Below are 11,148 nucleotides of genomic sequence, written 5' to 3'. Positions count from 1 at the left end.
CAAATGGGAAACAGACTTTGACTTCAAAAAAATAAAGAAAAAGGGGAAAAAAAAGATCCTGAAGAGATAGGTTTCTAGAGAAAATCAAAAGCAACCAGCTGATCTCATTGGGAAGAAAATGGGTTGGGTTTAGTTCTTTGCCGTTAAGTGTTGCTGCAGATGGCATCAAGCTTTCAAAAAATTGTCTAGAGCTCAACCAGGTTTCTAGGAGGCTCCATGAAAGCAAGAAAGGGGAAAGGGAGGAGTTCTGTGCCATAAAATATCTGATTTTCAGTTGAATTGTGGGCTGTCAGTCCTTCAAAAACACATCCATAAGGGTTGAGGCCCCCTCATAGTATTTGGCTTGATTTGTGAAGGATGAGCCATCTTGGTGAACAGGTGCATCTCTAATAAGTAGCCTTTGAGAGAGCCCTACAACCCTTTTTCAGGCAGTGAGGTGAGGTTTAGGGAACAGTGGACCATTCTTTCTCCTGGGAGAAGCACAGCTCCTCTGCTTTCCAGCACCTCCTTGGCCCCATTGACTTGGGATGGACTACTGTCCTTCCAGACATCCCACACATGCAGCAATTTCTCATGGACCAGCACTCAAGTTCCAGTTTCCCTCGAAAGCCTCTTGGGAACATGCTGCTAGTTGTCCTGTCTCCTGAAGGACTGACATAAGCTATGAACCTGTGGTCCTTTGGATCTGTGTGTGGGTGGAGAGAGTCAGTGCTTTATTGCCAGCCTGCTCATGAGAGAGGATTCCCATTTTTAGGGGAACAGAGCCTTATTTCTCTCAGATCCTGCTCCCCTGCATGAAACATGATCTTATTCCTACAGAAATCAGAAGATTGGTGCATCTTAGGGCAGCATAAGATTTGTGAATTGAAGGAAGAAAAATTTTAGGTAATCAAGGAGATGCACCTGAATGACTTGGGATGGTGTATTGGGTTTGCTTGTCAAGAGATTGGTAGCAGGCAGAGCTACAGGGGTGACTTCTGTGAGAAGCTGCCAGAAGCTTCCCCCATGTCCAACAGAGCCAATGCCAGAAGCTCCAGGATGGACCTGTTGCTGGCCAATGCAACATCAGTGATGCTGGTAGCATGTTTTGGATAATGTAGTTAAGAAGGGGGAAAAAAGTGGAAACTGCAGCCAGAGAGAGGAGTGAGAGTATGTGAGAGAAACAGCTCTGCAGACCCCCAGGTCAGTGAAGAAGGAAGAGGAGGATGAGTTCCTGGTGCTGGAGCAGAGATTGCCCTGCAGCCTGTGGTGAAGACCATGGTGAAGCAGGATGTCCCCCTGCAGCCCATGGAGATCCACAGTGGAATATAGACCCACCTGCAGCCTGTGGAGGATCCCATGCTGGAGCAAGTGGATGTGCCCAAAGGAGGCTGTAACCCTGTGGAGATCCTGTGCTGGAGCAGTCCTCTGGCAGGACCTGTGGTTTAGATTAGATGTTAGGAAGAAATTCTTGGCTGAGGGTGCTGAGGCACTGGCACAGGTTGCCCAGAGGAGCTGTGGCTGCTCCATCCCTGGGAGTGTTCCAGGCCAGGTTGGATGGGACTTGGAGCAACCTGGACTAGTGGAAGATGTCCCTGTCCATGGCAGGGGATTTGGAAGAAGATGGTCTTTAAGATCCCTTCCAGCACAAATCATTCTGTGATTCTATGATGACAAGCCCACGCTGGGGCAGGTTTTCTGTCAGGACTCATGGAACCATGGGGGACCCATGCCTGAGCAGTGCATTTCTGAAGACCTGCACCCCATGCAAAAGACATGTGGAAAAGAGCCGTGCTGGAGTAGTTTGTGAAGAGATGCACCCCATGGGAAGGACTCATGTTAGAGAAATTTGGGGAGAATTGACTCCCATGGAAGGGATCCCATGCTGGATCAGGGGAAGAGAGTGAGCAGGAAGGAGCAGCAGAGAACATGTGATGAACTGACCACAACCCAGGATCACCCCACCACATGTGGCATGAAGGGAATGGAGTTTAGAAACAACCTCAAGGTGCCCCTGTGGGATTCCCACTGACAGCCATATGGGGCTATAGCAGCTCTTCCAAGGAAGAATCCCAAACTGGGATCCACAAAATTCTTGACTCCTTCAGGATTGAGTGCTGCAGGGATTTCCTGCCATGATGTGCTCAGGATAGACTCTGCCTTGGGTGGGCTTGGTTTTCTCCACTCTAAAGGATACTGGTAGTACCTTGTACTTTGTCCTCTAAAGGATGAGACAACGAGGAGGTGCTGAAGTCAGTAAAAGTAGTGAAGGGCAAACATGGACTTACTCACAAACTCTCTTAATGACTTAGAGCTGGTACAAATAGGGCAAAGTGTGGCAAATTTCTAGGACAGCATGAATAAATAGGCAACTGCTGTTGAATGTTTAATGCCTTGTTTTTTCAGTGTTTCCTGTTAACAAGTGGCTAAAGTAGTTAATGTTGGTGAAAACAGCATAAAAATGCAGAGGAGGGAAGGGCTGAACGATGTAGTAAAAGTGGCTGATTTCAAGTTGTCTGAAGAAATAGGATTTACCCCAAAGTACTTGAGAAACTGGCATATACCATCTTGGAGCTGCCACCAAATACCTCGGGACCCTGGTGGGAGGAAACAGCTTCCAGAAAATTACTGAGTAGTGATCAGTAACAGCCAACACAGATTTGAGAGCATCTAGCCATGTTAGGTGGACTAATTCCCTTCTGCAGTGAGAGGAACAGACCCAGTGACTTTGTGGGGGAAAATTTCTCTCTCACACAGTGGTGACAGTTTGACCCTGTCTCTCAACCTGACTAGCAAGTTTAGGAGATAGATTGAGGTGACAGTGGTGGGATGGTGTTCCCAAGGGGCCTGGGAAGCTGTTCTCCAGCAGTAGTTCCCAGTGAAGGAACTTTGGTCCTGTCTTTCTTCTGGTACAATTCAGGCCTTGGAGCAGGAGGAATGCACATAAGACACCTGAAGAGATTCTCCTCACCATGGCACTTTGGTATAACCCTTTGGAATCAACACCTTGAGGGAAAGGCAGGTTACACCAGGGGTAGCAAGAGAGTAGAAGTGAAGAACAAGGAGGTTTGGAGATTTTGGTGAGATGCTCAGGAGTTCTCAGAAGCTTCAGGGTCTGGACATTTTCCTAGAAATGGGGTTGGTGAGAACCACACCAGTGCCATGTACTGCAGGAGGAATGATTGCACTGGTCCTGGCAACGTCCACCTAAGCCACACATTAGGTCTTTTTGACACTCCTTGGTCCCATTCTCCTCTCACCGTGTATCAATGGCATCTGTTCTCTGCACTTGCTTGTGCTGGAACATCTATTCTTTTTCTCCCTCAAGACATTTCAACCCTTATGGTTTGAACAGGGCTTCAGCACCTTCAGTAATTGCTGCTTCTGAGCCACTGCACCCTCTGGGAATGCCACTTCCCCATTTCCTTCCTCACCTTCCACAAAATGGTAAGCAACAGTCAGGCTCCATAACATGTTTGATGAGGGTTCCCCCTTGCCAGTGAGCTTAGAAATCTCAGCTCGATTTTACTGTCTTTAGTGGGTTATGCATGGGGTTTGCATGATTTGAAGTTTTAGAGGTCTGTTACATCAATTTTCTTTCCCAGCTAAATGTGCAGTCTCATCTGAAAGGTTTGTCAGTGTATATCTGCTTTAGCTTCATTTTAATTGCCATTTCTTACACCACCCCCAAATTTTAATGAAATGAAACAAATTAATTTTTTTAGTTGAGTTCCATTTTAACATCTTACTATTTATACTCATTATTTTGTTTGGGAAAATGTCAAGTTGAACATCCAATATTTATATAATTAGTCCTTACATTTATTGCTTTCAGTGATTTGCATCTTAGTTCTGCTCTGGCCCTCTGAAATGCAGCATGAAAGCTGGAGAACTCTTTGGCAATTTCTTTATGAAAATCTTTGTGCAAAGTTATCTACACATATGTCACACAGTCTATTCCTAGGAGGAAATTAGAGATATAAGCACTTCAAGCAGCAAACACTTTTGCAGAAGAAACAGCACTCTGTACCAACAGAGAATTTTTATTCCTTCCCTTTAACACATTTTTAAATAAACTGTTGTATTAAAACTTGTTGATTTTATTAAAGAACTAGAGGAATATCACTGACACTTGATCACCTTTAGAACCCACCAGAACTACTGTTAGATACCAGCTCTGCCATGGAGTTCTCAGGCTCATGTGAGCTCTCAATCTTCATGATTCAGGTTTTGAAGCCTTTTTCCCCTCTATTAAAACAGGAAAATGGTTAGAGCACATAGAGAAACAGTGAAATCATCTGAGGAACTATGAGGGAACACACTGAGGTGCACAGAAAGGTTCAGTAATTTATAACTACTTCAGCTCTTCCAGTATTATCTACTCAGCATCCCCACTTGTACCTGAGTTGTGACACACCTGGTTGTGAGCTATCTAGTTTACTAAGCTTACCAAGTTTACTACTAAGCTTACTTTCCTAGTTTTCCACCTTGCTAAGATTCATGAAATATCCTTGAGAATGGGCCCTTCCCCTTCACAAAGGACAAGTGTGGCCATCAGGCCAGTAGAAAGGCCTCATCTGACTACTACCCCAGTGTGGGTGTCCCACAGCAGTTGCACAAGAGTGTTGGTGAAGGTGTGTGCCTGGAGCCTGGTTTGGTTTGCTGTCTGACCCGTTCGTGGGTGTTTTCCAGGGAACAGGGTGTGCTGCACACTCAGACCTGCCAGACACCTCAGCCACGTTTTTAAAACAGGCAGACACAGCTTCTTTCCCCACTTCTGCTACTACAGAGCTGTCCCTGACCAGGGGCAGAGGACTGCAGCAGGAGTGTGCTGGAGGTATAATCCAGAGGTTTATGGAGCAAACCCTGATAATAAATTGAAACAGGTGGTAGTTTGCATGAAGCTGAAAAGGCTGCTCAGGGCTAGAAGAGAAACATCACCCACCCTCTCTCTCCTTCCCTCCAAACCTGCACTGATGGGTGTGTGCAAAGTAACCCAAAGCCACAGCTCTGCATTCCTGAGCACAACAACTCTCCCAGCCATGAGAGATTTGGAGACATGGACAAGAGGGAAACAAAAGTAAACATGATTTGGAAGAAGGCCCTGCTGTGAAGTACAGAGTCTCCTGACACACTGTGAATTTTGGCAATCCCATTGCTTCCCAGCATTTGTTGGGGAGCAGCCTTTGAGTAAGAAAAGCCATTCAGTCATTCCTCCACAGTGCTGCTGTGCAGAATAGGGAGCTCCCACATTTCTCATGTAGGTGGAAACCAAACACCAGTGACCTGGGGTACAGAACATGATCTAAACCCTTCCAGCAGAGAGATCTCCTCTCCCCACTCATGCTGTGGTGTCCAGGGGAGAGGACAACTGTAACAGGTAGGAGCTGGATCCTGGGCAAAATCACTGATTCACCTTTCACCCGCTGAGCAGAATAGACATATCACCTGTGTGAAATAGATCATAGCCTAAGTTTGCACAGCAGTTTGAGCTCAATGGTGTTTCACACAAATTAATCCACCCTCTAGAACATTTAACCTCCCAATTAGATTACTATCTCAAAAGTCATGTTAAAATTATAGCTTAAAACTTCTCCTTCCATAATCACTAAGCTGATTTATCATGCAGGGCACAGGGAAGCACAAGGCAGGGCATTACTCAGCATTCCTCTCTGCTTTTGTGCTGCTCTCCAGGTCCTGTCAGCTTGTCACCAGCCTTTCTGGATCTGCTCATTTCCTGATAACTCTCTTACAGGCCATTTCCCGTGTTCCTGCAGATACTGATTTTCTTCTCAGAATCACAAGTTTGCCTCTCTAAACTCAGTCCTTTTCTGCCTATTTTCCAGGGAAAACAGCTCACTGATGGTTTTGGGGACCTCCAGCAAACTTAGCTGATTTTGCCTGCTTGGAGATAGTCTTGTGACTTGAAAAACCAGTTTCACACTCAGCTTTCAGAGCAAGCAGTTCACAGGCATGTGTGGAAAGAACCTCACCACTTCTGCTGACAGAGGCAATACAGACTCCTGTTATCATTTCCACTTTTAGCAGTGCTGCTTATGCCAAACTCTCCCTCCTAAAATTCATGTCAGTTACTGACTTGTGACCATTCTGTTGGCATCTTGTGAAAATAACAGAACTCCTGCTTTAACTGTTCTCTTAATCTGGGGTCTGGTCAGATTCTTGTGACTTCAGCACAGGACTAAGACACTGAAACCTTTCCCATCCTCCAAACTCTCTGGTTTACAAAACCAGTGGAGCAACTGGAAGCCCTCCCAGAAGACATCCCAATGTCTGTACCTATTTTCATAGAATCATCAAGGTTGGAGGAGATCTCTAAGATCATCCAGTCCAACCATTATCTGCCACTCTGCTGTAACCCCTAAACCCTAAATCATATCCTTCAGTGCCAGATCCAGATGCCTCTTAAACACTTCCAGGGATGGTGACTCCACCACCTTCCTGGGTAATCTATTCTGTTTTGTACCAGTTCATGTCAGAAGGGAAAGTAAAAACAGACACAGCAAGTACATTTCAAATTGTCTTATCATAGCTGTTATCCAGGACTAAAAAGTTTAAAACCACCTCATATTTTTAAGAGAAGTGACCTCTCTTGGTTTTCCTCAACAGAAATTTTGAAGGACACATACAAAGCACAAGTGCTGGAGAATATTTATTTTCACTGTGTTGTGACAATAATCTCATTAGCCTGTCTGGGTTGGGTTTTTTTAAAATACAAAACACATTCACAAGCAAATTAGTCAAGTAAGGTTTTGTACACCATAGGTGCTGGTGCTTTGGAATTCCAGATGTAGTAGTCAGAAGCAATCAGTTCCCGGGCTGAAGGGAAAAAAAAAGGCAAGAAAAATAAGCATTACAGGGTGCCTTACAGTCAGACATTCCTTCATCCAAGTTAAGTGACTCCTAATCCATCCTTACTAGTTTACAGAAAAGGTATAATGGCCTCTTTAAACTGTAAGACTCTTATTATTATTTGAAAATCGTTTCTGATAATGAGACATTTAAAGTCTCAGCTTCAATTACCTTTACTAATGTATCAGTCATGAGCTTAAAATTCAAACAGAGGTTAAGTCAAAAGCAGGTGGATGGCTTGGATTTTGTTCAATGAATATAAATTGCAAACTCAATATAAAACATACAGTATGAAAATGCTGCTTTTTCTGGGTTACAATTGAGGACTGAATTTGACCCATCACAGAATGAACAGTGCAGATCACAGTTTACAAAAGGCATTTACAGACTTCTGCTAACATAACTGACAGAAGTTGCAGCAGGCAGACAGCCACAAATAAAAATGCTGCCATCAGGCAGAATTGCTGAGGTTTAGTGAGTGCCTTCTGTGTTCCCACTCAGACTGGTTTTGGTGCAGGGTTGGAATTGCTCACGTGTTAACTCAAAAATACGCAGATTTGGGTTCTGCTCCACAGATTGGATGTAGGAGCTGAGTTCTGTACCTAGGTACTGCTAATTTCCCCATCATGTCTCTAGCAAAAGTGTCCTACACAAGGGGCCTAACCACAGAGGAACATTCTTTGCCTCCCCAGTAAAAGTTCTGCCATTATGCAGAGCATAGTAACCACCACAGGGTGAAGGGGAGAGAGCCCAAGATAGAGACTGACTTTGTAACTGAGTATAAGAGCTTTCATCCAAGAGGCCAATCACTACTCCAGGGATGCTTTAAGCATCACAAAAAAACCCAACTAAAAAGCAAAGAACCATCATTAGCTACATAATTTTAGCCACTGACATCCAATTCATAACTTCAACATGCAGTTTCTGTTAAATAAATGACACTTCTACCAACTCACATGCAGTAATTTTGGGTTTTCCTGGTACAAAGATCTGAATGGAATGCTGGTCTACGTAGCAGCCAGTAAGTGAAAAGTCTGGGATCCTAAAATACAGCTACAGAAGGAGAGGGAAAACATGATCAGATGCATATTGTCATCCTTGCTGTGAAAATTCTTGCAATCTGTGTTACAGGCTTTGTGTTTAAGCATACTCCAAAGTGACAGGATGTCAAATCCTCTAAGCAAGCAAAGAGAACTTAATGCTGAGAACACAAATTCTAATAACTATGTTTGATTTCAAATCAACAGTATCTTCACAGCAAACTAAGGCAATAAAAAAAGTGACTACTGAGGCCTCATTTCCCAGAGCCTGTGACTTACTTTCACGTAAGCAGTGTTCCCAGTGCACACGTAATCCGTCGGGTGCTCTTTGCCTGCAGTGCCAAAAGACACAGTTCCAGTCAGAGAAACTTCCAAAGACTTGGGGAATTTCTGTCCTAGAGCAGAAACAGCATCTATTAGAAATCAAACAGGTGTGCCCATGCTCTAGAGAACTGACTGGGGAGGAAGGGAAGTGCTCAGGGGTGTGTTGCTTACCAATAACCCAAACCAGTCGGCTCTTCTCTCGGGACAAATCCAGTTGGCCATGACTAACTTTGGACTCTAAGTGAGCAATTGGGCCCCTACATGTGAGAGGGGAGAAATAAACCCACTGGAATTACTCTCATTCAGCATTTGTTAACACCTGTTTTGTCAAAGAAAACAAGAAAATGCTCTAAAAGACATTATTTATGGGCATACAGACAAGTCACACCCAACTGAGCACACTGCTAATTTATGAGAGGCAATTACAGAGCAGGAGGGGATCACCATGGTCTCAACCCAGTAATCATAAAGGAGCTGGTGATATTTTACTGTCTTTAGTTGACTGATAGTGTTTTACCCCCACTATGATCAGCCCCAGCAACTTTGGATCATCTCATCTTTACACTTTGCAGGTTACTGATGTGAGAGCAGAGTCATGGCAGCTGTCAGAGAGGCTTAGAGGAGAACTATCGTTTTAATTTGAAATAACTATATTTTTGATAAGCTGATCTGCAGGTAGGATTAGCAGTCTTAAGGAACAGGTAACCCTGGGCTGGAAGTGATCACAAGGCTTAATCCACCCAGAGGATTGTGGCAGTGTTTCACATGAAAAAATACCACAGGATGAGCAAGGGAAGAATTCAGAATGTTACCAAATATTCTGGTACAATTCTGGAAATGACAGGAATTCCCAGGAGGCATCCTGACACTTGCAAGGTTGGTGTCCACTGTTAGTACTTTGATGGAGCATAACCTGTTAGATTGCCTCCTGACAGGTTCATTTCAGGGGAATCAGAGGAATGGAAGAAATGAGGATTTCTTTATTCTCACCTGTTGAAAAAAGGTATACGAGCTTCACAGTACTCAAAGGAATTCTTTATGCTTTCATGAAGCTTTAAATTAACTGATATTTTTAACTGGGATCCCTCTTCAATGAGCTGATAACATCCCAGAATTGGGGGAACAGGAACCTGGAAAAAACTATATTCATTCTCAAGATATATTAACACAATCATCACAAGATCAGTTATATACTGTTTTCACTGCTAAAGTACTTTAATGATCAACAAACATTTTAATTACTGACTGTGCCCAACTCTTCAGGTTGTTTGCAATACACAGATTTGTGGTACAAGCACTTGACATCTCAGTCTGTCTAATTCAGGCATTTAAGTGGTTCATTTAAAGTAATAGCAGCATTGCTGAGCAAAGGTACCAACAGCTCCTGAACACAACTGAGACAACTCAAATCCTGAAGTGCCTTCCAAGGAGTTTCATAGTTTCAAAGTATGTTAAGGGGTTGGAATAGACCTTAGAGATCATCCAGTCCCAACCCCCTGCCCTGGGCAGGGACACCTCCCACCAGAGCAGGTTGCTCAAGGCTTTAGCCAACCTGGCTTTGAACACTGCCAGGTTTGGGGCAGCCACAGCCTCCCTGGGCAACCTGTGCCAATGTCTCACCACCCTCACAAGAAAATATATCTTTCTAATATCTAACCTAAATTTCCCTTCTTTCAATTTATCCCCACTACTCCTTGTCCTGTCACTGCAGTTCCTAACGAAGACTCCCTCTCTGGCTTACCTGTGGCCACTTCAGACATTGAAAGGTTGCTCACACAATCTCCAGGATGAACAACCCCAATTTTCTCATAGTTTCAGAATATATATTTTATATATGCCTATATAAAAACCATTTTACTACCTGTATTGGACTCAAACTCATTCCAACATGTTTAACAACACAGGTATTTTTATTCCCATTTGAAGACTCCAAAAGAAGAGGAATTGGGGATGTTATTACCTGGGAAGTGTAGTAACACAAGTTGAAGGACTCTGAAGGAGGAATGAAAGGAAATTTGTAAGGTCCATTATACACAGAATCATCCAGTGGCTCAATACTAGTGGACATCAGCATGGCAGGGTCAACAGACCTCACACAATGATGGACCACGATATCCTGGAGCGGAGGAGCGTTCGTCGGGAGATTCAAAGTAAGGGTTAGGTTTGGTGCAGATCCTTCTATGTCACACTTGAAAAAACAAGATAAAGAAGTTATTCTAAAACACCTAAACCAAGACAGAAGTAGATGTTCAAAAATATAATATATTTTTAGTGTTAAAAAAATACCACTGAATTTTTCAGCTGGCTTCAATCAGTAGCGTCACCGAACAGTACTAAGATATTAGTCTCACACACTTGCTGACAGTTTAATTAATTCAGTTGTTTTTACATCTGCTTCAACCATGCTATGAAAGGCCACTGTGGTGCCATGCCAGCTCTCTCACAGCAGCCATGGGCAGCATGTCCTGTGTCTCGTGGCTCTGTGTGTCAGCTCAGCAGTGCATTTACACCAGGGCTTTCTTCTTATATAAGGCTATCCAACCACTCTGCAACATGACCTAGAAACTTGTCCCTCTGAGAACAGGAGGCTGTTCACCTACATAACCCCTACCAGCATGGCTGGTGGGAAATAACCTGGTCTTGGGAAGACAATGCTAAGGTTGGCTTCTGTCAGAGGTGAGTACCCACCTCATGCAAATAATTGAATGACCATGAGCTTCTTCATTAGCGGGACTTTCTCCTTTTAAAACACTGCAGTGACTAACACAGAATACTGTGGTAATATTCTGTGCTTCCTAAGCATAACTGAAAGAATGGTAAATACATCAATTATAGAAAACACAAATTTTTATGTATTTCATCATTACTACAGACCTATTAAACAATTAAATATTTTAATATTAAACAATGCCCAGAGAAGCTGTGACTGCCCCAT

At 43.6% G+C, this 11,148-nt stretch overlaps 1 protein-coding gene across 1 annotated transcript; it reads right to left on the bottom strand.

Moving 5' to 3' along the window:
* Nucleotides 1-6,699: 6,699 nt before the first annotated feature.
* AP5M1 (adaptor-related protein complex 5, mu 1 subunit) lies at nt 6,700-10,438 on the bottom strand (the record flags this gene model as incomplete). The annotated part of the gene is made up of 6 exons (XM_009078011.1): nt 6,700-6,816; nt 7,806-7,902; nt 8,169-8,284; nt 8,385-8,470; nt 9,204-9,343; nt 10,174-10,438. Coding segments are annotated over 6 exons (787 nt in total), but the record flags the coding sequence as incomplete, so codon positions are not given.
* Between the last annotated feature and the right edge of the window lie 710 nt (nt 10,439-11,148).

The sequence above is a fragment of the Acanthisitta chloris genome, unplaced genomic scaffold (genome assembly GCF_000695815.1).
Source record: "Acanthisitta chloris isolate BGI_N310 unplaced genomic scaffold, ASM69581v1 scaffold18807, whole genome shotgun sequence".
In the NCBI taxonomy this organism is placed as follows: domain Eukaryota; kingdom Metazoa; phylum Chordata; class Aves; order Passeriformes; family Acanthisittidae; genus Acanthisitta; species Acanthisitta chloris.
This window is presented reverse-complemented; position numbering and strand designations above follow the sequence as displayed.